General features: G+C 52.1%; 3 protein-coding genes across 6 annotated transcripts in view; 1 reads left to right on the forward strand and 2 right to left on the reverse strand.

Annotated features, from left to right (window-relative positions):
* The first annotated feature begins 19 nt into the window (after positions 1-19).
* On the forward strand, positions 20-4,876 carry LRRC47 (leucine rich repeat containing 47). Its single transcript, XM_052691985.1, has 7 exons — positions 20-651; positions 725-1,159; positions 1,712-1,828; positions 1,937-2,052; positions 2,782-2,884; positions 3,253-3,342; positions 3,537-4,876. Exons 1-7 carry the CDS (start codon positions 22-24, stop codon positions 3,768-3,770), a joined length of 1,725 nt encoding a protein of 574 aa, XP_052547945.1. The 5' UTR covers positions 20-21; the 3' UTR covers positions 3,771-4,876.
* Positions 4,877-5,035: 159 nt separating this feature from the next.
* Positions 5,036-8,506, reverse strand: CCDC27 (coiled-coil domain containing 27). The gene is made up of 9 exons (XM_052691990.1): positions 8,070-8,506; positions 7,852-7,991; positions 7,380-7,538; positions 7,057-7,246; positions 6,444-6,574; positions 6,230-6,307; positions 5,646-5,858; positions 5,407-5,511; positions 5,036-5,316 (listed from the first exon to the last, which is right to left on the reverse strand). Exons 1-9 carry the CDS (start codon positions 8,275-8,277, stop codon positions 5,194-5,196), a joined length of 1,347 nt encoding a protein of 448 aa, XP_052547950.1. The 5' UTR covers positions 8,278-8,506; the 3' UTR covers positions 5,036-5,193.
* Positions 8,507-8,876: 370 nt separating this feature from the next.
* Positions 8,877-24,417, reverse strand: part of TP73 (tumor protein p73) — a 31,232-nt gene continuing 15,691 nt past the window's right edge. For 3 of the 4 annotated variants that reach the window (XM_052691982.1, XM_052691983.1, XM_052691981.1), the window contains 10 exons: positions 16,210-16,396; positions 15,961-16,076; positions 15,457-15,566; positions 15,021-15,163; positions 14,265-14,353; positions 14,003-14,127; positions 13,466-13,620; positions 13,181-13,313; positions 12,113-12,206; positions 8,877-10,487 (listed from right to left, as the gene is read on the reverse strand). In XM_052691982.1, the coding sequence (XP_052547942.1) occupies positions 10,167-10,487; positions 12,113-12,206; positions 13,181-13,313; positions 13,466-13,620; positions 14,003-14,127; positions 14,265-14,353; positions 15,021-15,163; positions 15,457-15,566; positions 15,961-16,076; positions 16,210-16,396 (1,473 nt within the window). In that variant the 3' untranslated portion in view covers positions 8,877-10,166. The remainder of the gene's footprint in view (positions 10,488-12,112; positions 12,207-13,180; positions 13,314-13,465; positions 13,621-14,002; positions 14,128-14,264; positions 14,354-15,020; positions 15,164-15,456; positions 15,567-15,960; positions 16,077-16,209; positions 16,397-24,417) is intronic. The other variant, XM_052691984.1, reaches the window with a different exon arrangement.

A 24,417-nucleotide genomic window follows, 5' to 3' on the forward strand; every position in this document is an offset into this window, starting at 1 on the left:
GGAGGAGCGGGGCGCGGCGCAATGGCGGCGGCGTGGCCGGAGCTGGAGGCGGCGGCGCGGGAGCGGCGGAGGGAGCTGGCGCTGCAGGGAGCGGCGGTGGCCGAGCGGGTGGCGGCGGGCGGCGGGCGGCTGCCGGCCCAGCTGCTGGCGCTGCCGCTGCTGCAGTCGCTGGAGCTGAGCGGCTGCGCGGCGCTGAAGGAGCTCGGCCCGGGGCTGGCGGCCGCGCTGCCCGCCCTGCACACGCTGGTGCTGAGCGGCAACGCGCTGGGCCCCGCCGGGTTGGGCGCGGGGCTGGGCGGCCCGCTGCCGGCCCTCCGCCTGCTCGACCTGTCCGGGAACGGGCTGGAGGCGCTGCCCGCCGAGCTGGGCGGCGCGGGGCCACCGGAGGAGGGGGGGGAGGCCGCGGCCTTCCCGCAGCTGCGCAGCCTCAACCTGAGCGGGAACCGCCTGCGGGAGCTCGGCCCGGGGCTGGCGAGGGCCGCGCCGCAGCTGCGGGAGCTGCTGCTGTCCGGGAACCGGCTCCGCGCGCTGCCCGGGGCGCTGCTGCCGCCCGCCGACGCCGCGCCGTTCCCGCTGCTCGGTCGGCTGGAGGCGGCCGACAACGAAGTGGAGGAGCTGAGCCCGGACATCGCCGCGCTGCCCGCGCTGAAGGTGAGCGACCGCAGCCCCGACCCCGCGCCTCCGCGACCCCGCGCCGCCGTGACCCCGCGCTCTGCTCCCGCAGACTCTGGACGTGGCCAACAACCGGCTGAGCGCGCTGCCCGCCGCCTTGGCCGATTGTCCCCGCCTGAAGGACGCCAACCTGCGCGGAAACCCGCTGCGGGACCGCCGCCTCGAGAAGATGGTGAACGGCTGCCAGACGCGGGCCGTGCTGGAATACCTGCGATCCAAGGGCCGCGCCGAGGGCGGCCGCGAGGAGACCCGGAGGAGAAAACGGGAGAAACAGCAGAAAAAAGACGGCGGGGACGGGGAGCGCGATGAGGCGGAGGAGGTCGGGAAGCTGCTGCTGAAGGTCCTGCATGTGGGCGACAACCCGGCGCCGATGGTGGTCAGGGCGAGCCCGGGCGTCAGGGACGTGCGGCCCTACATCGTGTGCTGTGTGCTCAGAGGGGTGCAGCTGCGGCCGGGGAATGCCGTGCGGAGGTTCCTGAGCGCCCAGGTACGGCGGTGGGCAGCGCTGCTGGGAGGCTCGAGGCTCCCCGTGGCTGCCGTGTCCCCATCCCGCAGTGCTGGAGGCTTTTCCTCACCCCACGCTGCTCATCTCCCAGCTCAGATGCAGCCCCCTGTCCTCGTGCTTCTGTTGTGAATGGGGTGAAATTATCCTCCGCTTGGAGGTGAAGAGCAGAGCTGTGTGATGCTGAGGGGCAAACAGAGCTGTCCCAGGCCGTGGCTGTGAAGGAGTGGCTGGGCTGTGGAATGGGCAGCGCAGGGAGGTGGTGGAGGAGCCGACCTGTTGGTGCTGAAGGAACACGTAGATGTTGTATGGAGGGACGTGGTTTAGTGAGGTCTATTGGCCACGGGTTGGACTGGATGATCTTGAAGGTCTTTTCCAACCTTGGGGATTCTGTAAGTGGGTGCGAGGATGTATTGAGACCCGTTGAAATGGTGCTTCCTCAAGCATTTGTAGCACTGAGTAGAGCGGAGCGCTGAGCCCTGGTGGCACGTCGTGCTGATACCTGGCTGTGTTGTGACGATGCTCTTTGTGTTTTAGACCAAACTGCATGAAGATATATGTGAAAAGAGGACGGCGGCCACGATCGCCACCCACGACCTGCAGCTGGTCAAAGGGCCGCTGACGTACAGCGTGCAGCCTCCTGCTGAGCTGAAGGTACAGCAGTGCCAACCGCGCGCCTCTCCTCCTTAATTTCCCTTTGTTTTCTGCGGCCGTGAAGGAGGGAAAGGTCGGAGCTGAATGGCTGTTTCTCATTTGGTGCAGATAACTCCTCTGGGCCGAAAGGAGATCAGAGCCAAGGATCTCCTCCGTCAGCTGCAGATGGAAGCGGAGGAGCAGAGGAAGCAGAAGAAGCGGCAGAATGTTTCTGGGTTGCACAAGTCAGTGTTGTGTTGTTGATCAGCGTTTTGTCAGCTTGTTCTCGTGTAGAAAAACAGCTCTGAAGGGAACGTGAGGGGTAAACCTGTGGCAAAGGGGGGTTGAGGAGTGACTTCCATTCTTTTTCCGCACATCCAGAGTAAATTCTTGTCACGTTTGTCGCCTGTGAGAGTAATTTGTGCATATAAAGTAGAAGGGAGCCATGGAGGGATGAAGCGTCACGCCAATTCAGTAAACTAAGCAGAGGAGAGGAGCTGTAAGTCTGTAGAACAGATGAGCTGTGTTCTGTTTGCTGCTCGTGTAGAGACCACAGCCGTATCCATCAGGCAGCTGGAGGAGCTGGCCAAGTCGTAATGGGGGAGCTGTGCGTTGCCACAGTGAGTGAGGGGGCAAATAACGTAAATAACTCGTCTGGAAGAATCAGACAGTGGACTCTGATGCTCCTGTTGAAGCACGGGGATCTGGGACAGCAGCAGCAGCCTGTCTGTGTGCTTTGGCAGTGTGGAAATGGAGATGTGAGTTATTTGATGTTCCTGGCCAGCGCTTCTTGTAGTTGTTACTGCATCACCACGGCATCATTTAGCTGGGTTTTAGTGCTCCAATGTCTGTTTTTGCTTTGTGGCAGATCAGGAGCCTGCTGATTCCTTTCTGTCGCTGTTTTCTGCCGTTGTGTCCAGCTGCTGTTTCAGTTACTTTGCGGTGTTTTGTTTCTTTTCTGCTTTTCCTGGTAGGTATCTGCAGTTGTTGGATGGCAAAGATAACTACCCGTGTCTCGTGGATGCTGAAGGTGCTGTGATTTCCTTCCCACCAATAACCAACAGTGAGAAAACAAAGGTACTGTGTGCCACGGGAGTTTGTTCATCAGAATTCATGTGTTCAACTCCAGATTCTGAACTGCATGCATTCTGTGATGCTTGGCACTGTGCTCCACACCACACATCTCCAAAGCCTCGCTCCCCTCTACCAGACTGATTCAGAGGAATCTCAGAGCTCCATTTCTCCCTCTGTAACTTGTCCAGCTCTAGCAAGCTGCTCCAAGGGCACCAGGCTGCCCTTGCTGAGGCGGCTTTATGGATTGGCAAAGCTCTTTGCCTCTGGTTGAGTCGATGAAAGCCTTCCGTTGCATTTTTGCATTGAAGTGTTGCCACTGTGGGTGGGGATGCAGGAATTCATGGCTTGCTTTACCTGTGACATTCCTGCAGATCAGGAAAACCACCCGTGATCTGTTCCTGGAAGTGACAAGCGATAGGAGTTTGCAGATATGCAAAGATGTCATGGATGCTCTCATTCTGGTGAGTAATTCAGTAACAGCCCTCTGTGCTCCTCAGCAAAATGCTCCATGGCTCACATGTGTGGGAGAAGAATGCAGAAGCTGTGGCTTTTGTGGGGAAGGAATTGGTTTTCCCTTTTCCTCCCTCTCCTGCTCTTAACCTACCTCAAAAGGCTTTTGCATTATGAGCTTTCTGTGTTTTGCTGTATTTAACAGAAAATAGCAGAACTGAACAGGTTCACCATGGCAAATAAGGAGGAAGGCTCGGGCTCGGATGATGAACCAGATGCTCTGTGTGGAGTGGAGAACGTGAAGCCCAGCCAGAGCGCGCAGCAGCCGCTGGTGGTGGAGCAGGTTCGAGTGGTGGACATGGATGGGAACCTGAAAGTACTTTATCCTTCAAAAACCGACCTGGCTGCAGCGCCCTCCCTGCTCACAGTGATTCGCTGACTGCTATCAAAGATCAGCAAATTACTCTGCCCCGTTTTTCTTCTTTCCATATCCAAGAACGCAGTGATGTGTGTGAAAGAGGAGCTGCAGTGCGCCCTGCCTGCCTGCGTGGGACATGAAAGCTTGAGCCAGTCCTGGCAAGGAGGATTGCATTCTCTCTCAGCCTTAGGAGAAAGGCAGCAGCACTCTGTGGCTGGAGGCAACAGCATCTGCCAGTGCAAACTTAAAAGCAGGGAAGGTGTTCAAAGTCAGAATCCACCAGCTTGGAAGTGAATCGTGATGATGTTTCAGTTTATAAAACAAATGCAGTCGTATTGCTCTGCAAGGTTACTCCTCCTTCCTGGTGCTTCAGCTGGATCATCATCTTAGAGGCTGAACTGGGAAATCCAGTAGGTGACAGCACTGGTGCTGCTGTGTGCTGTGTGCCAGTGCTGAAGGCAGGGTGCAGAAGTGCTCACAGCATCTCATTTTGCACAGTTTTATGTCTGGGGTAACCATAAAACTGAAAATTCGGTGTATTTTAAGCATTTTAAACCTTAATGCTGCCAGAATCTGAGCAGTGAGTTTTGCAGTAATGTTTTTTTTCTTGCTGAGTTCCCATGTTTAGCACAGCTTTATTTTTAAATGGAGGCAGTAGAACTGACTGCAGGGGTTTGCATTTCCCAGTGCATTTTACAGCCACACTCCATCCTTGTGGAAGCCCCAGCTGTGAATTTATTGTGTACCACTGAGTTAACTGCTGGTCAAGCACTGGATTTGTTCTTATTGTGAAATGGAGCCCCAGTCACAGGGCTGCTGCTGTGTCAGCACTGCCCCCCAGCTTCCCAGAATGTGAACCTTCTGTCTGAGGTGACCCCAGTCCTCCGCTCCACTTTGGTGAGTGCTGGGGACGCCGTCCGAAATGCAGACGGTTGGAGTGGTTCAGCTTTTTGCAGTCTGGGTGACAACAGCCTGGCTGCTGTCTGAATGCAAACCTCTCCAGTCATGAGCTGGGGTGATCCATGGACTGAGTCACAGAGTTCTGTGTGATCCCTGTAGATCCCACACCAAATACAGCCACGTGCCTGGGTACTGAGTGCAAAAATAAAATGGTTCTTGCAGTTGTATGGCACTGTCACCACTTCTGGCATTGCTGGATTTCCCAGTCATGTAACTGTGCCAGCTTGGCCAAGTGGAAACTTCACTTTTTCTGGATCCTTGTGTCTGAGCAGACCTGATTCCCTGTGAAATAGAGTCATTGTGCAGAGCAGCAACAAGAAAACAACTGAATTACTGCAGAACTTTATTTGAGTGAGTTTAATTTGCTACTGAGTCACCCCCTGAAAACAAAGGAATGGGAGGTGGGGAGGGGTGATGTGGTGCTACTGCTACCTGTACCTGCTACCTGCTACTGCTCAGGCCGTTGTGCAGGAGATGCTGCCCTTCACCTCCTTCCCTTGGAAATGCCTGGCGATGAGGTGAACGTGTCGATGCTGGTGAGGGATGGAACCTTGATGCCTTTTTGTTTCAGCATCTGATGGAACTCAGCGCGCTCGTTAATTATCTTCTGAAAGGCAGAGATGTGCAGAGGGATGGAAAAGCATCAGATGGAGAGCAGGACAGGACAGTGCTTTCTCAGCAGTTCCCATTGTAGTACCTGCATTGCCTCCAGCAGCTCCTCGTCAGTGAGTTCTGCCTGGGGAGCTTTGATGCCTGCTGCACTGAATGTAGCCTGAATTATTTTGCTTCGAAATCTTTCAAACTTTTGATGAAAGAGGAAAGAGGTGGATGTGTTAAACGTTTGTGTGTGATTCTTTGGCATTCGTACGGGCTTGGCTTGGTTGGAGCATCTCTCAGCAGAGAGGTGGAAGCCTGAAGTGAAGGAGCCTACATTACCTTGCTGGTGATGCGCTCAAGTGCCACTCTGGTTTGTAGCTCTGCCTGCTGCAGCATTTCAGTTTGGCTCTGCATTTTCTCCTGGGCACGTTGCTGCTTCTGGATGTGGAACCGGTTGGTCAGAGCCTCCGCCTGCAGCTGCCACGTTGTGCCCTGCAAACCACTGATCAGCTCCATCTGCTCACCCAGTTTGGATTCTTGCTCTGTAACAACCTGAGGAGATACACAGAACAAGCCATTACAGTGAGGAAGAGAGTGAGCAGATTTCCCAGTATCTGATTCAAATGGTTCTTGTATTTCTTGAGCAGTCTACAGACTTAAATTTGTCTGTTCTGGTAGCTGTTGTTATGTAAGGTTTTCTCCAGCACTGCATTGAGTACCTGAGTGGTTAAAAGCAGCAAGCTTGCTATTATAAAAAAAAGCAATTGAGTGGGAAAATAAACTCAGGAAGTCAGGTTTTCGTAATAACTTCACTGATACATTTCTAATGGAGTGAATTTGCTCCCCCATGCCTAAAAGAAGCTCAATAAAGTGGCTGATGGTAGAGTTTTCCATAAAGGCACGCGGGCTCGAACCAAATTCACCTGCCGAAGGCTGCAGTTCTCCTTCTCCATTGCTGCCATTATTTCTTCATGTTTCCGTTCTTCTCTCAGACTGCCAAACTTAAGGGAAAATATTTTACACATCAGTTTTGCAGTTCAGACATGGACCCCCTGTCTCCTTAGCAAGAGAATTGATTCAGGAAGGCTGAATTCCCCGCTTCCAGCTCTCTGCAGTGACGGCAGCTCATGGCAGCACCTTGGCAGACATGGCTTGTAGCTGATTCTCTCGCCCTCTGATCTCCTTTTGGAGCCTTTCATTTTCAGATTGGGTTCTCCGAAGCTGGGATTCTCGGATCTCCAGTTGTCTTTGCAAGGAGCACATGGCACCTGTAAGGTTGGAGTGCTCATGTAAGCAAACTGAACCCATGCAAAAGACCTCATGAGTTTTTTTTTCAGGTAAGGAGAAGCAGAGCTGTGTGGGCTGTGGGTTAATGTACAGCACGATGACACTGGTTAATAATGCATTTCACAGTGCTGTGTTTTAAGTAAATGCACGGTGAGGTAGATGCTGTTCTGAGGACTAATAGAGCCAGTAACTCAAGCACGGGGTTGCCAGAGTGGTGGAACACCATGGAGTGCTCCAGAGTAAGAGTCAGGCCTTGCTGCAAGATTTTCTCATGCCCTTCTAAGGCAAGAGGGAAAGTGGTTTCAAAACACGTGGTGTTTCTGACTCACTCTGTAAGGAGAGGTTTTTGCCCTTGTGTGGACGTAACCCAGCCTCTTTTTCTAGGTAAAATAAACAGCCTCAAGAAGATGAAGTTGCGCTCTGGTACAATTGTCTGCTGTGGGGAAGCCTTCTCCCCTGGTACCTGTGGCCATGTTGTAGTCATCTTCTGCTTTTCGTAGTTCTGCACGGAGCTCTTTGTGGGCTTTCTGCAACGCAGTGAGCTGAGCCATCAGGGCCTGCTTCTCTGCTTCTGCCTGCTCTGGAATGGCTCCTGGGGTGCTCGCTTCATTGAGAACTTCAGTGACAGAGATCCCTTGTTTTGTTTCTGTGTGCTATAAAGACAGAGATAAGGACTTAAGCTCTACTAAAGCCTTATGTGGAGAGCGTTCAGAACTGGGGTCTGCATGTACTGTAAATGACAGCTTGGCACCGCACAGCTTCAGTGTATGGAACTAAAATTGTTACCTCCTCTGTGTCAGCACTGTCCTTGAGCAACTCCAGCTGTTTCTTCAGACTTCCCACTTCCCTCAGGAGATTAGCAATCACCACGTCCTTCTGTGCACACTCTGCCCGGTACTTTGCGAGACGATCGATCTCAGCTACCAGTGTTGTGAGACATTCTTCCTAGGGAATAAAGAAGTGCCGTCACGCACTGAAACGTGAACGTGGTAGAGGGGGTGAAAGGGAGGGATGAGGAACCACGGAGCGGATGAACTACGGTGTGTCAGTGCCTGTCCCTTATGCACGCAGTGCGTGCTGTTGGGCCGCTTCCGCAGTCCCTGCTCCAACGCGCTCCTTGGCTCTGAAAGCTTCTGTGTGCCCCAAACGGAGCGGCACTGTTTGGATCGGCCAGCAGATGGTATCACGAGCAACGACGGCGGCGCTCTGCTGAGGCGTTCTGCCGGCTGAGGCAGGCGGTACGGCCGGCTTTCCTCACCTTTTCATTAATGGTACGGATGTACCACGGGACGTTATCTGAATGCCTTTCGCACCGATCCCCCGCGGGTTGCTGCTGCTCCGGCGGCCCTTCCTTCCCGTCTTGCTCCCCGGCAGGCAGGTCGCCGGACGGGAGGTCTTCTGCCGGGCAGAGAAGCGGGCAGCGATGCGGTTCGCGGTCAGCCCCCCCCCCCCCCCCCTTCGGCCCTCCCGCCTCACCCGGCGGACCCGGCGACGTCGCCCTGTCGCAGGTACCGCGACAGCGGGCGCGCAGCGGGGCGGGGATGCGCAGCTCATCGTGCCGCGGTTCGGGCGCTAAGCCCAGCGACTCCGAGCCCAGCGGCAAACGGGAGAACGACCGCGGCCCCCGAGCCTCGCACGGCGCCCGCGGATGGCGGCAGAACCTGGGCTGCCCGCGGGAGCCCATCGGGGCCGCGCCTAGCGGCGGCGTTGCATTGCTAGGCAACGGCGGGCCGCTTCCGGAAGCTGCGGCGATCACTTCCGGGATCGGGAGGTCACTTCCGGGAAGCGCCGCCACGGCCCGCTGGGGGAAGGTGCCGCGCGATGAGGCGGCCGCGTTTGTGTAATGGGACAAAACACCGCCCTGATTTCTGCCTTCTCCGCTTGAGTGCCGTGTGTGCAGCTCCCAGCCGCAAGGCCGAGCCTGAGCACATGAACCTGAGTGCGCGCTACAGAAAAACAGTGCCTTCAGCTGCAGGCGGGCCTGCTCCTAAGCAGGTTCTGAGCCTTTTGTTCTCGTTGCAGACGCAGAGCTTTGACTGCTGTCTGCTCCTCGTATGCTGGTGTTCAAGACCTTGGAAATCTTTCTTTAAGCTGTATTAAAATAGCAGTTTTGGCTGTGAGCGGCTCCTGTTCTGGACAGCGCTTTGTCTCGGGATCTTTGCTGATGAAGCAGAACAACTCCAGGCCCTTTGAGGTGTAAGATTTCTCAGTAATGTTACGTGCACATTTTTCTGTACAGCATAAACAAGACTTGAGTTCCCAGGTGTTGTAATTCAGACGTGCTTTTATTGTGTTACAAAAAAAAAAAAAAAAAAAAAAAAAAAAAGAAACCACAGCTATAAAAATAACACATTTTCCAAAGATAACGTTCCAAAAAGTACTACTGGTAACATGGTTGGACCGTGTCAGTTAATACTGTTGAAAACATGTTTCAAAACCTTTAGAGCACCTCTGGATGTATCTGCTCACCAGAAGGAGGTGGAGCTGGGAATGTGTTTGCTGGCAGCGTGGCTTTCTGCTGAGCTGCTTGTCAGCCTGAACCAACAGATAAATCAGGCCTGGAAAAAATGGCCATAAGCAGCAAACCAAGGTGGAAGGACCTCACGTGAGGCCACCTCCTCTCTCCAAGATGGGATCAAACTCATCCCCACCACACTGTTATCCGCCTCCAATCCTCACCTGTGGTGCAGGCAGGAATCACACAGAGCTCCAACTCCGCGGGAGCCTTCACACGTTTCCCCCTCTGCATTCGTGTGACATAATTCACAGGAGGGAAAAACATCTGGATTTTGAATAGACAAGTTTTGAAACACGACTTTCTGCACGTCTGCATGCTAGAACATAAAAGTAATTGCTTGACGCTATTGTCTCAGCAGTATCAATTTTTATAGCTTACATGAAAATAAATCTTTTTTTTTCCTTGTAGCACAATGAGTATATTGTATGTACATCGCATTGCTGATAAACACAAACATTTAAGTACGTGAACACATCTGGAACTGACGAAGAGATCAGCTTCTGCTCTACAAGGAACTGAAAGGGACACATCTTCTGGCAGTCCATCGGGAAAGCAGAGTTGCTTTGTGTCAGTCAATGGCAGATACTCCTACAGGAATGGAGCAGATAAGGGCTAAATCGTTTTTTGGTTTTCACCACCACTGAGAACACAGAACAGAGGTAAGAAGGTAGGTCTCACTAACAGAAAATGTGCTATCTGTATGCTGCATCTGTTTGATGCCAGGCTCGTCCAGCACAATACGAAACAGAAGGATGAACCAGCAGGTGACTCCTCTGCCGCGTGCAGTCAGCATCTGCGCTGCATTCCAGGAGCTCTCACCGCCCCGTCCTTCCATCGACCCTCTGATAAACCACTGGGGTTTCCTCTCTGGGAAGTTCCTGGCAGACGGATGGGGGCCGTGTTTCCTCACGCAGCCGACAGTCCAGCAAAATTATGCTTCTCCAGCTGCTCGAGGCTGAAATATTCTCCCATGTTTCACGCAGGGTTTGGTTTCCCCAGCCCGTCCCTCGGACTCCCTTTGTGTCCGGTTTCCTACCGTCGCGCCCTGGAGAACCTCAGTTGATCTCTCCCTCCGTGAACTCTTCTTTGATGGACTGTTTGCGGGACTTGCAGTCTGGGAGGTCAAAGCCAAAGTCTGCCCACTCGTCCGCCGCGCCGCGGTTGGGGATGGTGATGGTGTGGCGCACGCGGAAGTGCACGGCCTCCATCACGCGCTGCCGCTGCAGCTCCCCCGAGCTGCCAATGGAGATGGTGGAGGCGTTGCTGCTGGAGCGGATGAGCTGCTGGGCCCCGTAGTCGTGGCTCTGCTTGAGTTCTTGAAGGCCCCTCCAGATGATCATCCGGTACTGCTCCGGGATCTTCAGTGCTCCGAGATCCTGGAAGAACAGCGCTGCTGAGGGGCACCCCGTGAGGGGAACACCGGGACGGAGCCTGGCCCCCAGCTCGTGGCTCAGAGGGACGTGGGCACAGGAGCGAGTGGCACGTCCTGGCCTCGGTCCACACAACACACAACAACCCAGGGGTGCTTCCGCGAGGGGCAGCTGCTCAGTTACAGACCGGCTACTCGTGGTCACGCTTTGACCAGTCATTCAAACACCGTTTTGAAAGTCAGCCAAAAACGCATCTTGTTATCTGGGGACTGGGGGACAGGGACGTAAGCTCACTGTATCACATCGAACTGCTGAGAATGGGAGAGCTCCCGCTGGACGTGGGCTGAGGAGCAGCTGTGCTCACAGGGCAAGGAGCTCAGCCCGGCTGCTTTGCACAGGGCAGGAGCAGCGGGGGGCTCCAGGCAGCCCCCAGGGTGGGCTGGGGTAATGGGCCGCATTCCCTGAGCCCCGCTGACTGGGGCTTTAGGGGCCCTCCCTGTTGGGGGTGGGCCGTGTGGGCTGTAGCAGCTTTGTGGTTGTAGTGCTAACTGAGAGCTGGATCAACTCAGCAATGGGGGCTGCGCCAGAACAAATCCCCTCGTGGTGGAGAGCTGCCAGAGAGCCACGTTAATGCCAAACACAGAGACTCGTATGAATGTTAACCAGAGAAGATAGCGAGTGTGCAATTAGTAATTACAAATACCAACTCGGACAGACAGCTCAGCAACCTGATACAAAGTTCTGGCCATACCAAACATTTCTTTTGACAGCTTGCAGGTAATAATGCAGTTAGTTCAGAAAATGGTCCAAAATCAGGCTAAGGTTGTGCAACTGGCCCCAGCTACCAATGAAAAATCATTGTGTCTTCAGCAGCTGCATTGCCTATCTTACTGTAGCTGCCAGGCAGGAGATCACTACAAACTACCTGGGGGGAAAACAACAGAATCAGGGCAGCAGCTTTTTTTCTGTCCAAAATACTGACCCTAGAACTTACAAGGCTAACTATGGCTCCAAGGGCTTAAGCTTTTTCTACTCCCTATCCTGATGGATGAGGGGAGTCCCTGCTTGGTGCTGCCCTCAGTTTTGCAGCCTCAGTTTTGTCAGCAAGAGGTTATGCTTTAACTGAGAACTGCAGTTGGCAGCTCCTGTTCCCCTGGCAGCAGAGAGCTGACACAGAGCATGAGGGCAGGAATTCTGAACCTACTGTACGCCTGTTTTCATTCCCTAACTTGTGCTGTTTCGTTTGCTGAGCACCCTGTCTGGTTTCCTTTTTGTGTTAAACACCTACTTGAGTTCTGGTTTGGGGACATCCGAAAAGAGCTCAACAATGTGCCAAGTTATTAATTTGTTTCTCTCTGTTAGTTCCTCAGATCTCATCAGATCTCATTTCGGACAGTCTGGAGGAACCAATGAAGAGGCTATTGTGGTTGCTACCAAAAACTGAACCACTGTTAAATGTGAAGGGCTAGAAACGATGCATAAATGGAAGACATAAATCATGGGGAGTATATATTCTGTGACAGGTTGGTGCACAGTTTTTTTCCTTTCTTTTAAAACAGTTTTGTCCTTGCTTTTGAGATCAACAGCTGATAGAAACAAGTGGTAAGAACAGATCTTCCCAAAGCATTTACCTCTATGGATAGGTTCTGCAGGTGGTAAATATTCTGTAACCCTTGTGAGGTGAAATAGTCGATGCAGTTTGGACACCCCAATCCTGTTAAAAAACTGCAGAAAAAGTTTGGAAAATAAAGTGGCATTAACTTCTCATGAATATAAGCTGTGCTGTCAACCAACACTGTGTTTCAGCTCACTGAAAAGGCAGAAGGGAGACAGCAGTGAGCTCCTGCTGCCTCCAGACTTGGCAACACTTCCAAACACTTGTGATGTAGATGGGATGTGGGCAAACGAGCAGAGGAGGGAACTTGCTCTGGCTGTTGTCACGCATCTTAAGTGTGACCTTAACTTCCATTAATGTCAGAATGAAGAATGGAACTATCTTCATTCTGAATTTTACTGTCTTGTTTGTTTTTTTTTTTTTCCTTTTCAGACTTTCAGAGGTTTCTGCTGAATTATCTACACTGTTAACTGGAGGGAGCCTGAGCTACCTGAGGAGGAAAAGGGCCCATGCCTTAGTTTGGACAGCAAAGTCAGTCCCTGCAACTTACAGACTAATTGCAAGGCTATTCTGTGAATAGCTCTGGGCTGCTGCTATGCAGCTCTGGTAACTGAATGTACAGGTGCTCTGATCTTGGTGGGATGTCTGTTGAAACGTCTATGTTCTACTTAAAGACAAGCAGTAAAAAGCATCTGTGGACACGCTGGCATATTCCTCTTGGAAATGAACCATGTGGACCAACTTCCAGACATCATTACTAAGGAAGGGAATGGTGGAAGTTCACAAAGCTGTGTGCAGTTTGGCATGCAGGAAAAGATTCTTGTTTGGGAGGACTTAATTTTGTAATTAAGCAAGGACAGATTACCAGGAGGTCTATGAGGGCAAGAGGTGTTTCTAACTGGTAGGTAGCTGGGCTTTGATTTTTAAGATGAGAATGGTCTACATGATGTCATGAGCAGTGATTTCTCAGCTGGGACCAGTGGCCAGTTGACCAGTTGCTACACAGATCTGAAGGTTAGAGTAAGGGACAACAGCAAGAAACATCAGAGGACAACACAAAAAGGGCACCTGCTGCCCTCCCTACCTGACTAGGCTGGGATCGGGGTTGTAGGGCGGAGGAGGGGTGCAATGTGATCCTGAGACCATGGACTGGGACGAGTGGCCCCCGTTCATTTCCCCATTGGGTTGCATGGGGTGGCTGTTCAGCATTCCAGGTCCTAGGCAGCAGCCATGCCAACACGACAGGTAGATCAGTCAGACAGAACCAAGACACAACAACCCCTGTCCCTCACTGGGGGCCCTGCTGGGCAGGGTGGGCTCCCACCAGCTGGGACCACGGTTCTGCACTCTGCTGCAGTGGGAGCCTTACCCATTGGCCCCAGGCTTGATGCTGAGCCAGAGCTGTGCTGTGCTGGCTGCCCAACCAGCTGGTTGACAGAGGGCAGCTTGTTGATTCCTCCTCCGTGGACTTTATTCATAGGTGAGAGGACAGGGCCGTAGGAGGAAGGTGTCTGCAGCTGATTTCTGCTCAGGAAAGAGAAGGCAAGCGATGAGCATCCAGCAGGAGGATGTGGAGCCAGCTGGCAACCCCAGACCTCCTGTCTGCCTGCTCAGGATCTTTGTGCTGAGGTTTCAGGTAGCACTGAGGAAGGCCGGATTGCACTGAGAGCAGCCCAAGACAAATTGCACTGGTGCAGAATTGGCTGGGCTGCATTTATGTCAGGCGACAGCTACATGTGTCTGTGAAAAGTCCCTGCAGATGGAGAACTCACTGCAGTGCAGGCCCCTTAGGAAGGTTCATATCCAGAGCTGTAGTTTATGCTTGCTGTAAAAAATAGCAGTTGCAGCAGTGCTGTCAGTTTGCAGAGCTGCAGTGGGCACTCAGGGACACTGGGATGGCACTTACTGCCTCTGCAGGAGCTGCTGCTGTTGCTGCCGATAGGAGTCAACCAGCTGCTGTGGGACCAGCTCCACCAGCTCCAGGCTCTCCTTTATCTTCATCAGGATCTCGAAGTTCTCCCTGCCTCGAACCTGGAGGATGGAACAAGCCCAGCTCTCACCGTGGCCCTTTTTTTCTACCCGCAGCCACACAAAGCCATCCTTCCTGAGAGCACATCCCCAAGAGTTTCCCTTGCCACTGCTGAGCAGCGTGGCTCACTGACACTTACAGGCACATAATACATCTCCTCCTCCCCGTGTCTCCGTTTCTTAACGCCTGGCCCCAGTGCTGGGATGGCCTGAGGGCTCTGTTTGAATGCTGGAAAGGAGAGAAGGGGAAAAATGTTAGCAGAAGATGAAAGTCAAATCAGGCAGCGGGAACAGCTGTGTCCTCTGGGCACGCAGGAGCAGCGTGCTGTGCAAGCCTTTACTGAAAAGAGGGAAATAGCTACCTCTAGGAGAATTAGCTTGACAAATCCCAAATGTGTGCTGTCACTTAGGAATTATGGCTCTAGGAATTCTGTGTGTGTGTTTTTTAAGAAAATTTCATTTTTTCTCTCATTTCCATTCTCCCGTGCCCTGCTGTCCTTGGGAGAACAGGACACATCTGGTAACACCTTGGCTTCCTGAAGTATTTTAGCTCACATCATGCACAATGCTTGCTGCTTAACTGTATTATGTCCTTGATGATGTTCCTTCAAAAACAATAATAATGAGTACATCTGGACAGAAAGGCCCTATGCTAGTATCACTGCACTCTGGGGCAAAAAGAGAGGAGATCCTACTTCTGAGATTCAGAGGAGAAAGGTCAAAGCATCATGCCCTGGTGTGGGTTTAAGCCTCAACTTCTGGAGCACAGTGATTTTGGTTGCAATGGGAAAGGTGCTGAGGCAGAAGGGTTTCGAGGAACAATGCAGGCTAGGAGCTGAAGACTGTGACAAAGCAGTGCTCTGAGGCACCCTCCCTCTCCTGGAGAGCAGACTCACTGCGTTTGTTGGCGTTGCCATTTTTAGCTGCGTTCTCATTCAGGGCTTGCTGCTCTCGGTAATGGTCTTCATCAGCTTTCCGGTCCCTGCCAGGACAGGCACAGATCCGTCCCTCAAATGATCGCCTTCCTAGGACTTGGCCGCTGGGAGGAGAGAGGAATTGGTGAATTTGTTTCTGCCTGGGATGTTCACCTGGGCTCAGCCCAGCATGTTATGGCCTGGCTCAGATCCCCGGGTGTGCGGAGCTCCCCTGCGAACAGCCTGAGCAGGAGCAGTCTCCTGTGGGAGGAGGAGCTGCTGGGGCTGAGGAAGGCTTCAGCTGTGTGGGAAGAAGCCAGCACTGCAGTGGGTCTGCTGTACCTCCCCTGCCCTCTTCCTAGCCAGCAGGAAGCAGCCTTTCCACAAAGGCAAGAATGGTGCTCCAGCAGCCACTTACTCTCTCGTCTCCAGCGTGATGATAATGAGGATGGGTCTCCTGTTCATTCCTCCCACACAGCTGCTGTTGCACATGAAGTTGTACAGGATAGTGGTGAACTCGGTCCCCACCTGCCCAGGAGAGGGGAGCAGACAGTGAGCAAAGAGTGAGGGCATCCCTTTGGGCAGGGCTGTGCCTTGAGTGCCTTTGCAGGTCAAGCAGAAGGAGCACTGAGAAGGGAAAGAGTGGTGACATGAGGCCCTGCAGTGATGGGGACGGTCCTAGGTGGGGGAATGGGACGCTGCAAGGCTGTGGGATCTCTGAGGGGGAGGCTCAGGCCTTCCGTTCCCCACCACCCAGGAATGGGGTGCTCAGAGCAGGCACACAAGGGCTCAGATGTGCCACCCGACTCCAGCCAGGACTCAAATCTTCCTCCAACAAAGCAGATGTCACCAGCGGGTTCACTCCTCCACACTGGGACAAGAGCTGGTTCTGTTCCCCACCACCCCCAATGCAGCAGGGTACCTGTGGGGGCTCGTAGGGCACCATCACACTCTGCCGTCCTGTCACAGGGTCGTCCACGTACTGGGAGAGGTTGTTGCCTTCCACCCTGATGAGGTGGCTGGCTGGGGCTGACTGGCCTGTAAGTCAAGTGCCTGTGGTTAGGACCTGGAGCTTCATCCTGCACAGGGCAGCAGCTCCTGTCCCACCAGCTCTTCCCAGCCACGTTTTACAGCTGGGGCTGTGCCCTGTAGGGGTGACAACAGCACTCACCATCGTTAAAGTCACGCCCCAGCTCATGGTTGGGGCAGCGTTTCACCACTTCTGTCACGTGCTCGGCCTTCTTGTAGACAGGCATGGCCCGGATGATGGTGCCCGGCGGCGGTGGGCTGGTCACCTTGATCTGGATGGGACATGTCTTGGCAATCTGACAGTAGAGCTTCTTCAGCAGTGGGGAGTACTGGAATAGAAGAGAGACCAGCGTTAGCACAGCTCACGAGGAGCAAATGGAAAACGTGGACATGCAGCTCAGCATGCAGCGAGGGCAGCAAGGAGCGCTGGGTGCCCGCTGCCCTGTGCCCGAGGGATGCTGTGTGCACGTGGAGGGCTGAGCACTGTGGCTCTCACACCACGCTCAGGCAGGCGCCTGCTTTCCCGCAGCTCCTCTGATCCACCCACCTTCTGCCTCCTGAATGCTCCCAGGGAGATGCCAACATGGCAGCAAAGCAGCATATTAAAATAATGACTCGTTATAAAACCAATTGCTGCCTATTGTACTGTAACCGCTCCGGGGGTGCTGTGCCAGCGCAGGATTCCCCGTGTGCTGGCTGTGCTGATGCACATGCTTTGTGAAGCTGCACAAGAGAGAGCTGCCCTGCAAACTGCTATTGCACGTGCACGTAGGGGACACTGTGTGCTGTTCTGCAGTAACTTCTTACCCCAAGGCTCAGTGCTTGTTTCTCCCTAGCAGTGCTGAAATGTGACCAAGTTCACCTGCACAACAATGCCCACACAAACCAGATCACACCAACTACTGGATGCAGCATGGGACCTTCTAGGGAGGGTTTCCCAGCTGGCACGGAGGGAGAAGGAATCCGTGCTTCATGCTGTGTAATAGAATTACAGCTAATTAGGCAAGATGTCAGACATTAATTATGTCTAGTAAGTGTGGTGTGGAATGGGGTTTATCCTGACCATGACTCGATTCTTCACAGACACTTGCAGTCCTAGCAGAAGGTCACAATGGAGATGGATCAGGGAGGCTGGGGACAGCACTCTGACAGGACAGGCACTGCGTGATGCCGGGCAGCAGCTGGAAATCACACTCAGAGCGGAATGCTGACAGAAGATGCTGCGACCACTGAAATGCTCCTTGTGCAGATACAACAGGGTCTGCTTGGTCATGAGCAAGAGGCAAACTTCACTTGCAGAAACAACTGTCTCCACTCAGCACAGCTGTGTTTGGCCCCAGTGTGCACCCAGCACTGACCCAGCCAGGAACGAGTTACGTGCTCCTCCAAACCCCCTCCCAGCTCAGGTGCACTGAGTTGTGATGCTGAGCCCATACAGGTTGGGGTAGAATCCTGCTGCTCCTATGGTGCAGCTGAGGATGGAGCAAGAGGGAGAACAGGGGAGTGCTGTGATTGCAAGATAAAACATCCCTAAGGTAGCGGAGTCCCTTCTTGTGCTGGAGGAAGATGAACAAACACAGTGCTGGGCTCTAGGCCCTAAGGGTAGCAGCATGTGAAGATGGGCTGACATGTGAGTTTTCTTGGGTCTGCAGGTGCTTGCCCTGCACTTCTCTGAGTGGTTTGGGACTGGGAAGTTGCCCCAAACAGCTGGGCAGGAGGGCCTGTCCCTCACCTTCTACTAACTGCTGTCCAGGGCACATGTGTGAGGAGATGCAGTTCCCTTCCACCTTGCCATGCTGTTTTCTAACAAAGAATTTGTTTGCTATACACGAGCCCACCCCTGCTGCACAGAGCTCAGCTAGTCCCTGCATGCAGGGCATGCTTCTGTTCAAAGCATTTTATCTCATTCCCACAACACGTGCTTTATGCCAAAAAAATACCACCGTGCTGAATGTTTGTGAGGATGTTAATGCTTGTCCTAAGCCACCAAAATACAGGTGTGCAATGGCCACTGAGTCTTTGCTCCTAATACCACGCAGTGAGAAAGCATCTCTGCTCTCTCGTGGGCAGAGGGCTTACTTCTAAAGCTGAGGGCTCTGCAGCAAGCAAATAACTTGAGTGCAAGGCTGCTGGTAGGACGTTGGGGCATGTCATGGTGTCACCTTTTAGCTGGTCCTTTACATACGGTAGGGGTGCAATGCCTTTCTAGCAATGGGAAGAGAGAGCAGCACTGGAGCAAGGCTTGAGCCCATACAACCTGCTTGCATGGGTGCAATGGGGACTTAATGCTCTTGTTTTGGGGAGACAATGTGGCAAAACAAGGGTTATGTGGAGGGGGCTCTTCCTTGCCAGGTGTTAAAACACTGACAACTCCTGTCAAAGGATCCTTTCATGTAGACATTCCCGGGCAGCCCTCAACACGCCTGGGAAATAAAACTGCTCTGGAAGAGTAGAGGTGCATTACGGCAAGCTCTTTGGTAACAAATTCTCTCATTATACCATGTTATGACATGGATAAATCTCTGTTAAATAGCACAGCGATTGCCCCGCAGGGAGAAACGCTGCTGCTCAACACAGGCATGCCTCTGCTGATAACCTTATCATGTCTTAACAGCTCCAGCATTGCCTTCAAAGATCCTTCAACAATAACAAACTATTCTTTTAAGGAACTCCACACTGATAACTCTGGGCAAGAAGGATCAGGGTTGCATCCTGTGAGACTGTGCTCATGGTGCTGGATCAGCAGCGCCTGGCTCCCTGTGCGCCCTGCTGCAGTCACTGCCAGAGCAAAGCTGTCCTGGTCTTGGAAACCCTGCTTGTTCATGCTCTCTTTGGGAGTGAGCATTATATTTCAGTGCATTTGCAGAATCCATGGAGACTCTTATGTGCCTAGCCGTGTTCTCAGCCAAGAAAAGCAGTGTACACATAAGGGACAGTAAAATGCGTGCTTTGAGAATCCCAGTAGAGTGCCATGCAGGTGCTCTGCTCCTCCATGGTCATCAACAGCTGGGCAAAATTGTGCTTTCAGTTATTGATGCTTCCTGAGGTGCAGTTGAAGTGCACGCACCTGGCTTACAGAGTGCACCAAGGCACTGTGCCTTCCTCAAGTGCAAAACAGGAGATTTGCCAGGTGAAAAATCAGAACCCCAGAACAACACAGCAGTGTTCATCTCAAGGAGCGGTGCAGTCGCCTCATCTTTTTGCCACGGCTGTGTCGCTGCCATACGGCTTGAGGGCAGGCCTCAGGCTGTCCATCCATGCCATTCCTGTTTGTGTGCAGTTTCTACAAGCTGGTGGCAGCTGTGGCTCCTGCAGGTTTGGGAGCGTGCTGCAGGAGAGCTAGGCTGCCGGCCAGCAGACTGTCCCTGGTAAATTGGGAGCAAGCATGGACGGGGCCGAGAGGGGGAGCGGAGAGGGGCTGATGCCCCAGCAGCACACATTGAACACATTGCCCAGCATCTCTGGTGCTGGTGTGGCAGCGCTGAAAGATCTCAATCCTAGCGTTTCTTTCACAGCTACACAAAAGTCTGAATTTGTTCTATCTCTAGGCATCTCCTTCCCTTACCTCCAATCCCTGTTCTGGGCTTTAGGCTGTTAGTGAAGCCCTTCGTATTCTTCAAGTCATGTCTGATTGTAGGAGGAAGTCAGACAGCCTGTTACTGTGTTTGCAGAGCACAACAGGTTCACGTCGCTGTGGCTTGTGGATGATTGTACAGCATAAACAGCAGCAGTATAACTGAGCAACCACCCTAAGCTTACATAAACTTGCAGAGCACCTATTCTTGTTCTCTTGTTTTTTCTCTCTTACAGGCATGTGGCTCTCAATGTAAGCACACCTCTATTTGCTGCAGGGAAAATACAATGACACCTCTTTTGCTGCTGCTGCTTCTCTGCTCCTGTAATGTCTTGTAGCACAAGTCCAGAGCAGTAAGACTGAAAGAAAAAGCCAAATTTCTCCTTTCTAAGTGTTATCTTACTACTGCAGCCACTGCGACCAAGGAAATGTTTTGTGCATTACAAGGTTCAAGTGACCTAATACTCCACAGAAATTCATGGAGACTCATGCAGCTGCAGATGTGACACAGTGAAACTGAAGTTAAGCTTAAGAATGCTGCTGTTCACCCTGTGCACACATCCAAGCTGCTCTGGAAGAAATTCCTGCCCCAATCAGCCCTGCAGCTATTGTGCAGGAAGGGAGACACAGGAGAGGTGGGCTTTCCTCACGTATGCTAAGATCTTTGCTCGAAAAACAACCTGGATCTTCAGCACAGAGACCTGCCAGCAAAGTCCATCTGTCCCTGCTCCACTCTGGGCAGCAGAACCGCTAGAAGGATGTGTCCCAACAGATTTGGAGCTGATAAAATCTTATTTATCTTCAACTGTTGACACCGAAGCGTCTAGACTTGCCTGCTTCAGGAGGGCTGCAGCCAAGTCCTTCTTTCTCTCTTGAAGGAAATGATTTGCTCAACAATTACTTTTTCCACAAATCCTCCCCCCTTCTCCCAACCAGCCTCCTCCTCCTCCTCTTTTACATTCCACTCTCCTCATTAGCTTTACTCAAGACGTGTCCAGGACTGCAGTCAATGGATCCCAATAAAGCCACTAGCCTGGCAAGGGAGAGAGAAGAAAAGTGCTGCCTCCGGCTGCTAATTTCCTTGCACTCCCCAGCAAGCAGCTGCGGAGCTGCATCCTGGGACAGGTTTGGACAGATCGCAGTGGAGAGGTGATAATAATGTGTCTGTCATCTTACCCAGACATGTAGCATCTTGCAAACCGCAAATACCGTTAACCGGCTCGGACGAATCTGTTACGACAGATCCTGGAAGACATGCAGACTGCAGATCTTGGTTTTTCTTTCTAATTTTTTTTAATAACCATTTTTTAATCACCGGCCTGTACGACTTCTTACTGAGTTAGAAATTCCTCCTAACGTTTTCTTTGCTGCTCGCTTACTACGAGCTGAGGTTGTGCATCACTTGTGCTGAACAGGAAGGCATCCACCTGTGCCTGGTGCACGTGGGCTTGGCACAGCACGATGGAATGGCTGCAAGAGATGCACCAGCACCCAGGTCCTCACCCTGCAATGACCAGGACCTGCCTGGGACACGGGCTTTTCTCCAGAAGCCTGGTGGAGCCCCAGCAAGAGTCTCTGGCCACCACAGCACAGGGACTTAGCAGACATCCTCAGTCCCATACTCACAAATGCTGGACCACCAGTGATGTCTTAGGGCTGCCACGTGAGTATGGTGCAGAGAGGCACCTTGAGGTGTCCTCTAGCCTGGCACCACTTCCCCACAGCAGTTTGGCTTCCTGGCATGTCCCATCTCACCTTCCCGCTGGTGAGGCAGTTGCCAGCAAGTCGTTTCCTTGACCTGTGCATACCATACACGTTCAAGATAGCGGAGCTGATAGTGGGTCGTGTTGGAACATCACACACCAGATTCCTTTGCCTTTTTTCTTAATTCCATTGTGTCTGGAGCTGCTGGAGCCTCATCCACGCCCTGCAAAAGCTCATGGAAAGCCTCCAGTAGGCTGGTTTCAATGAGCTTTGGAGCAGGCTGATGCTGAGGTTGCTTTCCTATTTCTGGCATGCCAAAATATCCATGCTCTTTTGCCCAGCTACTCAGATAAAAACAAAAGTGTTTATGGCTCAGATGTAGAGCTTACTGAGCCATGTTCATTTGCTCATTTTCAGGCCACTGCTGTTGGACAGATACCTCTGTAAAACATAGTAAGCCACCAGAGAGATTGAAGCATTTTCTATAGATGCTCCTGAAGACTTTCCCGTCCTCTTTATAACCGCCTCTCTATTTCAACTTACTTCAGGTATCAAGGAGAATTTACCTCCAGTAACCCCAATTATTTCCATCCTTCCCTTTCAGCTGCCTTCAAAGTAACCCTTTCAGCTCCCCCAGTTTCCCTGCACCAAAGCTCCAACTGCAATATTTATGGAGCAACCAGACTTGGGTCTAATTAAACCCCAGTGGTTTGCTTTGAGTAACTGCCTGATTCCACCTGCTCTCGCAGCAGACCCTCACCTTGGCTCTGACCCTCTCCAGCCACAGAGACCTGCCGTCACTGGCTGTGCACCGAAACAGCAAGCTTGATGCTGCACATGAGCTGGTGAGGGGTTTCCTCATTGGGATGAGACCCCAGCTGCCTCCCAGGGCTGGGTGGAGAAGCAGACAGCTGCCCCTTTCCAGCCAGGCCACGGGGGGCCAAAGACCCCATTAACGCGTCTGCAGGCTTTGGTGCACACTGCAGTGTTTTGGAGAGGAGGGAGCGCTCATCCACCTCAAACCCAACTTGAGAAAAATACTAATTATCTATCAGTTACCAGCTGGCCGGCGTGGTGAGGGGCTGCCTGCGAGAAACAGCCAAGATCTGCTCACGGCTCTTGCATGTATGGGCAGCTCCAGGGAACTGAGAGTCCTGATAGCTTCCAACAAACAGGCAGGCTGCTGGCGTGCCCCGTCTTGCACGGCTGCGGCTCCGTCCTCCTCTCAGCCCCATCAGCACAGCCTGCTGGAGGGGGGCTTTGAGCATGCAGGGAAAACCTTATTTTCAGCATCTGTTCATTGCTGTCTGCTAATAAGAAGGCCATTAAAAAATTAAAATGAAGGCTTCCTACAGAAAAGACTAGCACAGCAACTTTGGGTCAGAGTTGGCTGTGATTTTCAAAAGCTGAGCTTGATGCTGTGGACAGAGGCAGCCTGGGGAGTCAGGACCTTGCCACCCATTTGCTGCCTGGCATCTTTCTGCAAGAACAGAGCTGTTTCTGGCAAATGTGGGCCCCAAATCTGTGCACAAAGTCTTCATCTCTCTCCACCTGTTCATTTCATAAGTTTATAAATTCACCGCTTGAAGGCTGGAAAGAACAGATTTTGATCTTAGATTTTCTACACTGCTAAGTCTAAGACCCCCACCTTCTTGTCCTGGATTGAGCCAATGGTACCTGCTTGAAGTACAGCTTATCTTTAAAAGGATAGGTAGAATCTTAACTTAAATACTTCAGGAGTTGGAGAATCCACCACATTCCTTGGTAAATTGTTCCTATGGTTAATTATCCTCACTGTTTAAAAAAAAAAATTTACACTGTGTTTCTAGTCTGAATTTGCCTGGCTTCATCTTCCAAGCACTGGATCTCATTATGTCTTTTTCTATTAGATTAAAGAGCTGTCTGCTATCAGAAACCATCTCCTATGCAGGTACTTGCAGACTGTGATCAAGCCACCCTTACTCTTCTCTAGGAGACCTTTAATGCCATGCATTTCTTTGGTATCTCTCTACAAGGCATCTGCTCCAAATCTTTCATCTTCTTTGGATCTCCCTCCCAACCCCTTTCTATTTTGTCAACAACCTTTTGAAGTGTGGACATGAGAGCTGCACACACAGCACGGCAGTGGTCTGGGCAGCGCTGTCTGTGAAGGCAGCCCAGCTCCCCCAGCCACAGTGACACCGTTGTGCTGAGCACTCATGTCCTCATGGTTCCCCAGCCATGAGCCCAACGCCTGCAGGAGCCTCCTTTCCTAAATGGGGAGCCTCATTCACTCGGTTAATGTCTCACCTCGCGTTATTAAAAGATTGTTTATCATCATTTGCTTGAGATGCAAACTTAATCAACTTTAATGTATGTATTTCGAAACCCATGGGTAACCACGTGGTAGGGTTCCGTGGAACCCTGCAATACGGGATATGAATTCCTGCTACAGTTTGTTTTCCAGCTGACTTATCATTGCTGAGAACGGACAACACTGAGTTTCCCAGAGAATATCTTTCAGAGGCAAAAGCCTTCAAAAAGTCTGTTAGGCTACGTGCTATGTATCAAAAAACTTCATCAAATCACTTGACAAGACTACCTGTACTGAACTATTTGTTTGGCACTGCCTGAGCACGGCCAGTTCTTTGTTGCTTGGAGTCTTGGTGATTCAGCCCCAAATTGAGAGGCTGATGGAGCTGCTGATCCACCAAAGGCTTGCGTTCACAGCGGAGGGCACCGCTCAGCTCTGAAATGATGGAGGACGAAGCCATGCAGGGGAATTCATGGTCAGTGCTTGCAACTTGCTTAGTGCACTTGGTGCAGTGAATCTTAAAATACTCAAAAGCTACTGATGAAATAAGAAGTACATTTTACAGTTGTTTCCTTTCAACTGCAGGAATACACCAGGCACGTCCTTTAGCACACCCAGATCATTGATTTAGCTTCTCTCAGCAAAGACTGGACCATTACTGAGCCATCAGATGCCACTGTCCTCCACTGCTCACAACTTTTAGCTTTCTTTGACAAGTGCCTGTATTTCCTAACAGTTCTCCCATTATTATTTGCACACTTCCAGATTCGTGTTCTTAA

The sequence above is a fragment of the Tympanuchus pallidicinctus genome, unplaced genomic scaffold (assembly GCF_026119805.1).
Source record: "Tympanuchus pallidicinctus isolate F22 unplaced genomic scaffold, pur_lepc_1.0 scaffold29, whole genome shotgun sequence".
In the NCBI taxonomy this organism is placed as follows: Eukaryota; Metazoa; Chordata; class Aves; order Galliformes; family Phasianidae; genus Tympanuchus; species Tympanuchus pallidicinctus.